The following is a 14,310-nucleotide window of genomic DNA, read 5'->3' on the forward strand; positions in this document are numbered from 1 at the left end:
TGAATTTAACACACATTTACCTGTGGTGAGCCAATATTTTCAGAGGATCAATGCTTAACAGCAGGACTTTACTACAGTTCATTGTAAAACTACCATGTGAGTAGATTCAGCCTTTGAAGTGATTTTTCCAAGGTACTGTAGCAAGAAAGAGAGAATCCAGGCATCCTGGCTCCTCTAAGCAACCTGAAAGGCACACCCTTTGCAAATAAGAGGGTTAATGTCAGTTGTCATTCCTTCTGGGTGTTTATTGCTGACAGCAGCGTCGTAATTCTGCCTGGTAAGGTAATGCTAATTCCAGGCTGGAGCCTTTACAAAAATGATGGCAAAGAGAGAGCGATTTCAGGAAATATTAAAATAAGTGAAGTACCTGGCACAATGGAGACTGGCAGCTCTATCCAGAACACTTCATTTTCTTTTCTTTTTTTTTTTTTTCAGATTTGTCTTTCATTTGTTTCTCCGGTCCCTCTGTTTATTTCAGCAGTGCCTGATACAGGGACGGTGTGTTAGCACGCCTTAATATTGAACAATTTATGCTTGTTGTTAGTTATACATCATTTAGGGCTGTGATCATAAATTGTTCAATCACAAGGTTTAGTCAAAGCTAGCATTCTTTACTGATGTCTTTTCCCAAGGGTGTTGAAAATTCGATTGTTCAAAGTGCAAATATGGTTTAGCAATCCCTTCCAAGAACCATTTATCAGAAATCCTAAGGAGGTAATATATAAAAGTGGGATAGGAAACCTGCACATTAAATGGGATTTACCAGCCAAAGCCTTTGGAACTGCTTTCCTGTGAATGACTGGAATGGAGCAGAACAAAGTCAATTACTGACTGTAATTAAGGAGTGGATGCATTTAAACTGTAGAGAGCAGTAGCAGTCTTCTTGAAACTGTCTAGTTACTCTGAAGATTAGTCTGAGGAAAGAAAGAAAAGGACTTGAACTATATCTTACAGAAAGTATATTTTAAATGAATTCTCTTCCCTCCATTCTATGATCTGTTTTTACAGATTTGCTCATGAAACACTGATAATATATGATTATCAAAATAACACATTCAGACAAAGAAACTTTCAACGTGTATTTTGCTTTGGTCTTGTTAGCAATGGAGTATCTCTTTTGCATATCATACAGTGCAAATGTTTATGCAGTGCTGAATACTTGTATTTTAATAAAGCCTGAATTTACTGAACGGAAGACTGAACTATGTTGTGTCCTTTTTAAGCCTTCAAAATACAGTAAATCTAATTATATATGTTGCTCTTACTTTGAAAATGTTATTCCGTTTTATAATTTTAATAATGATTTGTTTATACTGGGAGAGAGGCATTAGATTGAATTGTTGCCTGTGTTTAGTCTAATTCATATCTGCATGTATACATTAATAAATTGTGATATAATATAATACATTTCAAACCCAAACTTTACTGCGTGAGCCGGGCGCAGAACTGGAGGGGTCAGCTCTTTCAACCGCTCACCTTAAGATGAATTTTGACTTTCTTTTTTTTCCCTTTGAGAAAGGGAATGGTGAGCGTGTGAGTAGTGATTAACATTATGACTGTGGACTAATAAGGGAATTAAAATTTCCCCAATAAATAACTCTCCCATGCGCGCGGTGAACAATGGGGTGGCTGGAGGTCTGCTCCTGACGGGTGCGGATGGGACGGGATGAACATCTGCAGCCGGGCAGCCTCCCGAGCCCGCGCCGGGGGACCATTCCCACATTCTCCGCAGCGCTCTCACAGGATGTCTCCGCTGGAGCTGCACTGACGGGATTTTCCTTAATGCTGATGACTTTGGAAACCTTCCTTACAGGCATTTCCTCAATAACGGGAGGGTTATAGAACAATTAATAAAACATTAAGCTTTTTGGGGTTTTTGTTTTGTTTTGTTTTGTCTTTTTTTTTCCTCTGGTTGTATTTCAGTTTTAAGAAAGATGTGGGGAGTACCTGGGCTGGTGAGGATCTCGTTTCTTTTATGCTTTAGTAAAAACTCTTGAAATGGGGCAGACGCAGTGAAACAGTAGCACTTCGCGTTGATGGATTTACATAAATAGGCTGAGCCAGGTCTTAACAGCTTTGCTCTGCTTTTCCTCACGCTTTGGTCAAAGAGAAATCTCTGTTGTCCACTGTGTTCATCTGTTCCCTGAGAAAGACCTGAAAAGGTTTTGGTCCTTACCCCAAAGAGAATCCCAGCGTGCAGACTAAACCTGCGTCCCCAAAATACCGAAACCCGAGTGTGCAATGCCCATGTGCGGATGCTACCGAGTTTTGCACAAGCAACTCTTAGCGACAAAAAAAAAGAAAAAAAGGGAAAAAGCTTTGGTTTCAGAGCTGACAGGAGCTGAGCTGGTTTGGAGCATGGGCAGGGTGAGCTCCTGTCCCTTGCAAAACGTGGTGGAGCTGTAACCCTCCGTTCACTTGTCTGCAAACGTGCAGAACTGCTGTGGCCTGGATCATGCTCCGTGGCCACACGCGCCAGGGATCCGCTGAACAATCCTGGGGCAAAGTACTGCACCGATTTGTGCCTCAGTTTTGCCATCTGTAAAATGGTCTTTTCGACCTGCTGTGTAAAATACCTGGAGATCTGCCCTGGTGAAAAGATATATATGTAAAAAAAAAAGTGATGTATCATTATTATCACGGTGGTTTACAGAAGTTCAGACCAACAGAATATGAATGCATATTTCCACCAGGTATTGTTAGGCAGCGAAACAGCATTATCAGGGGAATGAATATCCTTTTGATAAATATTCCCAGTGAGTGGGTCAAAAATGTAAATTGACTTCTATTCAGACAAACTGGGGATTTTTTTTTTCATGATAAATGGGCTCCTAATTACTCTGCTACAGCTATCTTTGATGGCAATTTTTTTTTATGTGAAAACGAGTGACATTATTAATTTTACCAAAATGCTTGGAAGTGGACTCTGGAATCACAGGTATATAATAAATGTGTAAACTCGAGAAAGGAGGTACCAGATATAAAAATCATAATACAAAAATAGAAGTGGAAATTGAAAATAACAGGAATTAATTCTCATATTGCATTCATTTCTTTTCAGGGTGCTTTTTGCTTTGACTTACTTTTGAACCGTGTCTTGTAACACTGAGTTTCCCAGCTTTTCTTAACTTTTGTTACATTCCCGTTATTTTTGCACTATTTGTGTTCTGTGGTCGCGTTGCTGAGACAATATCTCGTTTGTTGTGACATATTCAAAACAGTTTTCAGACAGAGGTTCAAAACTCCTCAGTAACTCAGCACTCCAGGAGATAATTCTTGGTAGAGAGGAAAAGCATTTGGGTGTGTAGGAGAGAAAATAGAAGAAAATAATCTGTCCGGTGTGTGCTTTACTTACCTGTGTGTGCCCATGCTCTCCCCAGATCACGACAGCGTCAGGAAATGAGTTCCTCCTCCAGTCGGATATCGACTTTCTCATATTGGATTGGTTCCACGCTATCAAAAATGTAATTGACAGATTGGTATGTATTTGTTTTGGCTGTTACCTTTATTAATTAAGATGTAGCAATTTCAACTTCATTTGCTTAGGCATCTCTACAGGTTTTAGGCAGTCAGCAGCTAGCTAGACATTCCTTTCTCTGAAGGATATAAAAATATGTATGCAAATCTACTAAAAAATGTCAGATAAACAAGGTTGTGGAACAAAAATGTCATTTGATTCTTGCCTCGAAACGGAACATTACATTTATTTCTCCGAAATAACAAGGACATTGGTTTGCTGAGGGTTGTAAAAGCACACAAGCACTTAATAACTAATGAATTTTTGCATTTTCTGTTTATGCAGCCTACAGTATATAATCTTCAATAGAACTATTAATACATTTGAGCCTTTTATGAATTTTTGTATTACTTATTCACAAGAATAACACTAGCAAATAATATTCCTTTGTAACTGATTGCTGTTATTCTCCCAGGAAGGCTGGGGGTTTTCTGCTAGAAGTAAGCAGGGCTGCATTTTATTAAAACAGTTTTTAATTACCAAACCAGATTCAGCTGTAGCTTTTTCTTTCTTTTTTGCCACTCTCAGTACAAATTCCAAATGTCTTCCTCCTATCCCTGCCTGATCCAAGAACATATTTTTTTAGAGGGCACTGACTTTCCTTGTTCACTGCAGAAGCTGGTGAGAGAAAAATCCCCCCATTTCTTGCATTTTTTCAGGGATTTTGCTGCGATGGAATTGGCAGAGCGGGCAGAGGCAGCCTCTTTGAAAGGGTTAATCTGAACATGGCTACTGTTTCCTTAAAGAGCTACAAACATTATATTACCCTGAGGCTATAATCAGCCGAGGAAAGTTTGATCTGATGATGTATGTCTTCATATTGTGCATTTCATTGGGTGTGCGAGGATATTGATATCCTACTGAAGATTTTGGGGTGGAGTTTTCCGTGGAGACTCAGAACATCGTGGGTTTTTTTTTTTTTTTTTGCATGTTATTCAGTTAAACATCTAATAGACTCGATTTTTTTTTTTTTTTTAGTGCAACTAAGGTAATATTGTGGATTCAGCAGCTCTGAGCGGGCAGCGAACCACAGCAGCAGTGGCTGGTGGGGCTCAGCTTGTAAATGGTTCCGGTGCTGGAGGGCAGGGCTTGTCCCAGCGAAGGTTCGCCTTTGCTGTGTGCGCAGGACAGGATGCCACCACGAAGCACTCAGTGACCGTTTCATACATGTCATTTATTTCGCTTTTAAAACTTTGGGTGTGTAAAGCCTTGCAGCTTTCCAGGCTGTTGGGACAGCTAAATCTCACCTGACCAAATGCCGTGGGAAGAGATGTGTGATTAACCGAAATATCACCTCCTTTTCCCTTTTATTTTTTCTTATTTTCTTTGTTAACGGTCCCTAATTGTCACTTTGTACGGCAGTGAATTGGAGCAATAGAAAAGTCCCCCCCCCCCACGCTTTTCCTAACCTCAGACCAGCAGAATTCAACCCCAAATTTCTAAGGATGTTTGAAACAATTGTGTTTGCAAGAATATTTACTGTAACTATCTAAAGCAGAAAGGCAATTTAAACAACCTTCCTCTTTGCAATCATTTGGAAGGAGCCTGCAATGTGGAAATAATTTTTGTCTCTAAAGCCTAAAGAAGTAGGCCTTTTGTTTTCCTCACTTAAATGGGAATCTATCTCAGAAATTAAGATCAGTCTGTCAGGGCCATAAAAGCTCTGCCATATGACAAATTTTGCATTACACTTTCCTTAAATTATATACTCACTGCATCACTTGCTCTGTGTCTGTTAGCTTCTGATTCCGTACTGGCATTCTGTAATCTCTTGCTTCGTTCTCACAAATAATAATTTTATTAAAAGCATACACATATGTATATATATATTCTTTTCCCAGCCAAAAGAACGGAGTTGTACATCGAGAAATTTGGAGTTCAAACTCAGAAGATCCTCCAGCATTGAATTACTGAATAGCTTAGACACTGAATCCAAAGAACCAAAGCCTGAGCACAGAAAATCTTTAAGTAAGGATTTTTCTTTTGTGGTTTTTTTTTTCTCCTCTTTCCTTTTTAAATAACTATGCCATTACAGGGTAAGATAATTTTTATTACATACAGAATGTAAAGAAGATCACTGAGAATTTTAAAGCTGAATGTGTTCTGTGCTGATATACATAACTTGCATTTAAGTAAAGACAGTTACTAGCTCCACACTTTTAAAGGGTGACATTCTCTCCTAAGCAAAATAAATTTGTTTAGCAGCAAAGACATTTATTCAAGCCATTTATTTTTAAAAATAAGCAACATGAGTCCTATGCTAATAGTCTGTTGCAGTTGCTTTGTTTCCATTTTAGTAAAATACCTCAAATTACCAGAGTAATTTTGTCTGTTGTATATTTATACACTGAATTGCTGAAAGACCTGACGTATCCTCTGTAGCTGACAATCAGTGATATATCTATAATTTTATAGAAGGTAAATTCCAGGGACTGAGGTTGATTTTTGTCAGTGTGATTAGAAAAGAAAGTGATCTAAAACCAGCAGGGATGTGCTTTATTCCACTGAGACTTTCCTTTTCCAGTTTGTGCCTAGATGCTCGTGATATTGTGGGCAGTAGATGCAGGAGCTGGTGCTGACCATAAATCACTCACTCAGCATTTTTTTTTGTTTGTTTTACCCTCTCTCTTGAATTTTTGTTTTTCTTCTTTGTTTGGCAGGAGATTCACATACTGCTTCTAATGTAAGCGCCGTGGCAGCTTTAGATTCGCATGCTGGTATGAGATACCTATAGGTACCGAAGTGCTGTGTAGGAATTTGCCTGCATGCATTTCAGTGCAGGATCAAAGCCTTAGACGCTAAAAAAAGAGTTGCATTAAAAAGACCCAACATAGCTATTTTTAATTATAATTATCCACACAATCATAAATATATGCACACATGCGTGCGCGCGTACACACACGAATAGAGAGATTCATTAAATAGTCTCTTTTTGCAGACCAAAGCTTTCTGTTGTTGTTGTTTTCCTGTTATCTTGGAGATTTGGGGTTTTTTTTAAGGTTTTTCATTCTGTTATAAAATATAAAGTAGCCTGAATGTAGCTTGTGAAAAATTGTCCCAATATCTTTGTACTGTGTGTTACGTTGCATTTCTCAGAGGAAGAAAAATAGGACTGAGAGCATGGTAAGTTTTGAGGGCCTGATTCTGCTCTTACTGTAGCTAACAGCAAAATGCCCATAAACTGTCTCAGCACTTGGGGAATTTTTATTTATTTATCTAGACTTCTCACATATCTTTAAACGATAGTTTGTCAGACAAAACAGAAAAAGTGAATATGAGCAGTGACAGAGACTTAGTCTACGTTTCTTTTCAAACCTTAGAGAATCCTGAATATCTCTGTTTTGTTAAAGGCTATTTAAACTATTAAAAAATATGAAAATATCTGCTGTGAAATCTCACCGAATCGAAGCTTGCATTTAAATACTGTAGATTGGATTGCTTCTAAAATATGTATTCAGAACTTTTTTTTGGCCCCTTGAGATCAAGCAATTATGTGGAATTAGAAAAATCATATTATTCACTTACTTATTAGTAGTCTAAGCACAAACTGTATTGTCAGTTTTCTGCCTTTGGCTTTCTGTGCCCTTAATGTTCACACAAGTATCGTAGCCAGAATTATCGGCAGCTAGAGCCAAAATTGCTTTAAAAAGGCATGAGAACTGGTAATGACACATTGTTAGCAGTTAACAGGTGGTCGTTTCATTGTCCAGTTTGACTGCAGAGCACAGAGAAGATATGTGCAATATCTGCAAGTGTGTTTATAAAGTTCTTGCAAAGTTTAACAATTTTATTATTTTACAGTGCTCTTATATTATTGACTACTGCCAATGCCAAATCCAAACAAAGGAGATTATTTTTAAAGATGGCTTAAAACTCTTCCAGTTTAACACGGAAGACGAGCAACTGATGTGTTAGCAGGCCACCCCCCTCCCCCGAGAATCTTTAATGAAATATTCAGACAGTTCAGACTCATTTGTATTTACCTTCACTACATTTTAGGGGCTGCAAAAAATGTCCAGTTTTAGACTTGGTACTGCTGTGCCATTGGGGTTTTTTAGCAGCACAAGTATGTAAAGGACAGGTATATTCTAACCAAAGTATTCCAGTAATTTACTCTTTAATTTAAAACTGGGGAGACTGCCCCTAGAGACTTAGTAGCAGGAATTTGGGTTTTATGTTTAATCCTAATTGCTTCTGCTTACACTACAAGGACAAATGGTAATTCTCTGTTATGCTTTTTGAGCTGTAGACACTGATTTCATTGAAAATTGGGCTCAAACTGCCAGGCTCAATTTCCAAAGTTCACAGACTGTCCGTCTTCTTGGTCACACAGCTTTTCAGTGGCTTCTCATCCAGTTTGGATTCAACTCATGTTCTAATTGAAGTTTTCTTGAGCTAAGACGAAACCAAGGATGGCCTTAGGGAACATTACCAAAATATGTAAAACCGTGATCCTGCTCTCAAATACAAGGAAAGAGATTACTCTTTATTTTATAATGCCAACTATTTCACTGATTTAATTTAGGCAGCTAATGCTGGGTCAGAAAGAACATGTTTTTCACCCTAAAAACCTCCCCTATTAGAAGATGTATACATTTGGTGCAAGGAAACCGCCTTGCAGCGCCGCTCCTTTTTATGCCAATAAGAGTTGTTCTAAAGCGATAATTTTTAAAATTAGTGGCAGACTTCATAATTTCCAAGTAATTTCGTTATCATTCAGACTGTAGGTTTTTGTTTTTTTCTCCTAAGGTTGCCAAAAAACCTCCTAATTAGTACCAATTATAATTGGGTCTGCTGGTAGGTGGTCTGCCACGTTCATTTTATACCACATGAAACCAGGCACCTGGGTTAGACTGAAAGTAGAGTTGCTGTCGCGGTGCATGGGAGGTAGGGAATGGATCCGTGCATTGCAAGGTTCCCAGAAATCGTCCAGCTCTCCAAAAACCAAGAGACCTTACTGTGTGTATGGACTACAGGAGCTGTCAGGACAGTCACGTTGTGGCCAGTGAAACCAACTCCACGCTCTCCGCTAAGCTCAGCGTTTCTTTTTCTGTCCATGGTCACTTTGTGGTTTGCATTTTGGCCATCATCTTGGAATTTTGTCACTCAGGAGTGACCTCTTGTGGAAGAGCCTGGGTTGGAGTCGCTATCGATTGTCTGAGGGGACCAATTCCCCTTCTACTCCCCCTTTTCTGGATGGAAACAAACGGCTTCGCAGTAGGAAGAGTGCCCTTTGGCTACCATATCAATCTGAGGGCTGCTCTTGTCAAAATGCACAATCACAAGCTTGATAATGCAATCCATTCCCAAAGCACTATATTTCCAACCTGTTCTCCATCATTTCCTTATGGCGTCACATTTACTCAGTTCATCACATTCTTATTAATATTTTAGGTTTCCTTGAAAGTGATGGAATTCTATTTTTATTACAAAAGCAACAAGAATAAATACTAATTGTTGTCAGTTATTTCCTTATGTAGTGGGAACAGTAATCTGTTCCTCAGCTTTAGGTTGCCAAAGCAAAATAATTAAATATTTTAGACATTTAAAAAATCTGTGATATTAGATAAATGCAATTTGATCTCCTTGTTTGCTACATAAAAGCTGGAACTGCCTGAATTGATAAGATTGAATTCCATTATTTTTATTGTTTCTACTTGCATATTTTTCTTATCTTCAAGAACACTTTACTTAAAACCCGGTGGTTAGTCATGCAGCCCTGCGACGGATCCTGGAAAATCTCCTCCATATTTGAATTCTAGCTTGAGGTCCCACATCTAAAGCATCAAGATTAAAAAAAAAATATATATATATATGTGAAAAGAAAAGTCTTGATGGGCTGTGCAGTATTATTGCTATTCATGATCACTTTAGTGTCTTAATAAAAGTAGTCGGGGATCCGGGCGTCATTGAGCCAGACACAATGCGACACCGAAGTAAGAGAATTCCAGTTCTCAGCCTGAATAAGGACAAGTTTCAACAGGTGGAAAAAGCAGACAAAAGCAGGGGCTGGAAGGAAAAGTTGACAGCAAAGCCGACATGTCATGCATATTAAACAGCAGGCTTGGGATTCCTTTCCGCTCTTCGTTAGGATCAGGGTCTTAGCCCCGGCACCCTGGCCACCGGCCAACTCAAATAATGATATTTTCCTTACCTAAATTCCTCTTGCACTTTCAACAGGGAGCCATGGGCCTTTTTAGTCCCAAAGGGCGATGCATTTCTCTGTGCTGCCACAGCCCTCGCACGCTTCCCTGGGGAACGGCCGCAGGGCAGTGGCCGGGAATATGCCTCCTAACATCTTTTTGATCAAGAAAAAGAGAATAACCTCTGGATCATAATTTTGATTTGCCTTCAGAGGTATTTGCTAGAAAGTCATCTGGGCTCTGAAATCTGCTTTGGTTTCTTAAACGATACAGTTTAAGTCAGGCAACCTGTCCCTAGCATTTAACCAAGGACTCTGTGTGTGCTTTAAAATTGCCCAAAGTTGCTTTTCTTGTTTCACTCACTTTTCTTTACTTCAGAAGGTTAAACTTTGAAACTCGAAGCATGGCATGTAAATATTCCTAAGTAATTACTAAAACATCCAGAATCATCTCTGAATGCAGCTTGTTAGATAATTAAGACTTGTACAATGTGTGTGGGGGGAAAAAACCAGCAGCAGAAACCCATTTTGGTCTCTCAGTGGACCCGATGGGGTAACTGGAGAAGTCAGTGGAGCTTTAGCCCTTTCCAGCTCTGCATGGTGCTTGCTCCTTCCCTCGCTAAAGCTTTTTCCGAGGGCTTGCTCGAAGGTTTAAAGTTTGTCCCCGCACACAACTGGATATTTCTGTGGCAAACACCGCCTCGCCGAGGCTATTGTTTCTCTGCAGAGGGAAGGGATGGTTACCAGGGCACAAACACACGTATTTGCACGGCTTCAGCTGCGTAATAGGAGGAGGAAAAAAAGCCAGAAACTTATTTTGTTGAAAGCGTCATTTAGCGTTCCTAGAAAAAGGCCACCTAATTACAGGCAGTGCTGAGAGAGGAGCCTGTGTGATTTGTCTCTCCTCCTGTCTAACACGTGAAGAGGCCGGTAGGTTGGGAGACCATGTCTTGGGATGTAGTGAGAGGTTTTACTGGCTCAGCCAAACTTGTCGAAGGCCGGATTCTGCGGTAGCTAACGGAGTTCTTCACCCACGTAGGGTTACTTCTGTGATAAGGGGGCTAATTATAGCGGCAGGAGTGGGAAATCACTCCATTTCTTTGTTAGCTCTGATGAGGTCTGAATTCTTTCCCCTTCCCAGACCATTTATTTTAGTTAGATGTGAAGTTCAAAGCCAAATGGATGCTATTTAGGGGGTATTATTACATTACAGTGTTAGCATTATGTATAGGTCAGTTTTATTACTTTTAATAAAACCAAGAAATATAAAGCAGCAATGTATATTAGTGCAGCATTACCAGTGACAACAATTAAAACAGAAAGCAAAATGTAAACTATATGCAAATATGCAGCTTCCTACTGCAGTGTTAATTTTGTCACTCTACAGCTTGTATGTTTGTAGCATTTATTTTTATTGCATCAACAGGAATGCAGTCAGCTTCAAATACTGAAAAAAGCCCACAAAAAGAAAATGCAGCATGCCGTTTATGGAGGGTGGGAGCATTCATTTGGACTATAGGGACTAAACTTATTTTTTGACATATTTTTACTCTTGTTTCTCTGCAACGTTTACTATAGGTATGCTCTTTTCTTAAAGCTTAGAAAAATACTGATTCAGCAACAAAGAAGTAATAGTACTGGCACTTTGGAAACAAAACATGCCAAATTCAGAAACAAATTGTGTCACTTCCACTGATAATAGGAGATTATGTTGCACCCCAAATCACAACTGGCTGTGACTAGTTCTCATTAAAAAATGGATTTTTTCCTGAATTTGAATATCCTGTTTCCATCAATTATAATATAATGTTTCCTTAATTCTTTGTTTTATTTCTACTTCACTTTCCAAAATCCTTCCAGAGTTTACTATTTGGGTTGAGAAAGCATATTTTTAAATTGGGCATAACCAACTTCCATATAAACGTTTGGCAGGGAAATCAGTGCATGTTCACTTAATTCATTTTTATTGAACCAAGTCCAGATTTTTAGTCAGGAAAAAGTTAGGTATTAATCATATTTGAGCGGGATCATTAAATTTTCCTTTACCTACTAGAACAGCAGGGTCATTATAGAACCATGAGAAGTTAGCTCACTTATTAATCTTTACAATTACATAAAAGTGATCATTTTTATAGTACTTAAGAGTAGCTCTTACCCATTACGTGAAGAGTATGTGGGAATATTACAATATAATATAATGTATTATTATAGATGTGACCTGTGACTCATTGGTCTGCTCACTGACACACAACTCTCTGGAAAAGTTATGTGTTTGAGCTTAGATAATCTTTAATTGTTTCATATTCCTTGTGCTCATTTATAGGGAACACTAGTAAATAGAGAGCTAGTCACCGAGTTATTAATTACCTCATTACTACTTAATTATCACTATTGCATACTTCATTTTTATGGAGAATTATATCATAAAAGAAGGTATTTTATACTGCCCACCACAGTTAAGTATGAATGACAGTGATAGCTAACGTAAGATTGAGTTAGTTAAAGAAAATCAATCAGAAATCCTCACCATAGATTACTCTCCAGTTTCTGCTGCCTCTTCCAGCAAACGCTTCTCATCTTTGACTTTGAAACCCAACAGGTTAAACTGGGTTCTTGTTTCAGTGGACTAATCCCCTTTCATAAATCATGTTCAAGTGCTGAAATAATTTGCACATCGTTTAAAGAGTATTTGCTTTGAAACATTCACCTCAAGCCCTTTTGTATATCCTTTCTCTCTAAAGATTTGTAGTATTTGTTTTGTTCTCTGAGGTATAAAAGACCTGGGCAAACTTTATTCCTGTTGTTTCAAGATTAGTGAAATAAAATGCATATTTATTCAACTGGGACTGAAAGGAGCTTTAGTAAAGACGATCATACATACAACCCGTGGGAGTGTTATAATACAAAATGTCTGTCTTAAAATCTCTTCAGGTTTGTTCAAAACACTATTGAAGGACTTAAGTTTAAAGAAAAAAAAAAAAGGGTTACAAATCCATATTTCTTCTTTGTTCCAAAGAAGAGAGAGACACCATATATTTTTCTTAACAAAATAAACTCCTACATGCGCACTCAAGATAAATTTGATATGGAGGCAAGTAGAGACTGGATAATCATGATTACTTTAAGTTTTTTCCTACTGAACTACACATACTGACACAGTGTTCAAGAAAAGTACGTTTTGGAAAAATGTGTAGCATTTGTTTCACACACACACATGCTTCAGAAAAAGCAATCACAAAGAAATCATGAGCATTTTAGGTATTGTGGGAGTCAAGCAGTTGTGCCCCTTCCATGTACTAAAAATGAGGTTGACTCCTGCGATACGAGGAAAAGATATTTACTCTGACTCTATCACTTTTAAGCCCAACTATCCAACATGTCTTGCATGGGTTTGGTGCAGTCTCTTAATTCCTTACTAAGTAGATCTTTGTTTACGCTAGGAAGTAAAACTAAAGTTTGATGTATATTCTGCAGAATGTCATGATTTTTATAGTTTAAAGCAATAGACAATGCAGACAGTTACATCTGCTTAACCCTCCATCGCCTGTGTCGTCAGTATATCTCCATTTTTGTACATCTCCATATTTTGCCTCCACAGGGGAAGAATATAAGCTGACAACTGATAACACCTAAATAGATGTAGGCATTTTCACTGCAACGGGGAATATTTTAGACTACTGCCTTTGGAGAGAGGTCAGAATTAGAGCAGATGAGAAGGACTTGCGGAGCTTTGTTCCTTGGGAAGGAAGAGCCAGCCCAGCTTTCCGCCACTCCTGTGAGCCTAATTCTGAAACCTCTCATGGTAGTTATTGAAATGACTAACCCGACTGCAAGTTTATAGCCAGAAAAAATGATTCTCAAACTGTACTGTATTCTGAGGTTTCACTACTATTTATAACTAATCCAGATGCAATCTTCCTGGTACTTTGGGAGGAATGTGACAGAAATAAGGACGGGTTTAGTTTATACAAGTCTAAATTAGAGAGACTCAATTAGAGAGACTGTAAATCAGGCTCTAGATAGGAGTACCTACGGCCCAGACTCACCTTTTTGCTCATGGTGAAATTATTTAAATGTTTGTACCTTCCAGGTTGGAGGATGTATTTAATTTAAATTATGACCTCCAATCCCGAATATTCAAGACCAACTTAATGGGTGAAAGCATGCTACTGTCTCCTGGACAGGGCGTATTAACGCTTTAAAAAGGAATGTGCTTTGTAGGATCTCCTATTTGTTCCACCAGCTGCCTGCTGACGTGCCAGATAAACAGATCGTGCCTCTGAAAGCCGAAGGGTGGAATACCACTGAAGGGTTAAATACTGTATTGTTTCTCAATTAAGTAAAAGGTTCCAACTAGCTGGCTTTAAATATTGATGTTGAGAGAACGCTATGACATATGAGCAGCTCCCCTCACCACCAAGGATATTTGGCTCCATCTAATTAATTCCATTGGCCATTGTCTCAACTGTGCCGAGGATTCACCCGAGAGGAATTCACTTGCGTTACTGTTATTGAAAAGTGTAACATAGCATTATCTGCCTCAGACAGACTTTTTGTAGCATTGAATCAATTCCCCAGTTCTTGAAAACAACTACCTCATTTGATTCCTTTCATAATTAATGAAATTCAGTAGTAATGCTTTTGCCCCTCA

General features: G+C 38.6%; 1 protein-coding gene across 3 annotated transcripts in view; it reads left to right on the forward strand.

The window, feature by feature from the left end:
* The window catches only part of ARHGAP15 (Rho GTPase activating protein 15), a 341,933-nt gene that overhangs the window by 173,537 nt on the left and 154,086 nt on the right, over nucleotides 1–14,310 (forward strand). For all 3 annotated transcript variants that reach the window (XM_076343118.1, XM_076343121.1, XM_076343120.1), the window contains 2 exons: nucleotides 3,381–3,479; nucleotides 5,359–5,485. In XM_076343118.1, coding sequence (XP_076199233.1) covers nucleotides 3,381–3,479; nucleotides 5,359–5,485 — 226 coding nt within the window. The remainder of the gene's footprint in view (nucleotides 1–3,380; nucleotides 3,480–5,358; nucleotides 5,486–14,310) is intronic.

This window comes from Aptenodytes patagonicus, chromosome 6 (assembly GCF_965638725.1).
Source record: "Aptenodytes patagonicus chromosome 6, bAptPat1.pri.cur, whole genome shotgun sequence".
Classification (NCBI taxonomy): Eukaryota; Metazoa; Chordata; class Aves; order Sphenisciformes; family Spheniscidae; genus Aptenodytes; species Aptenodytes patagonicus.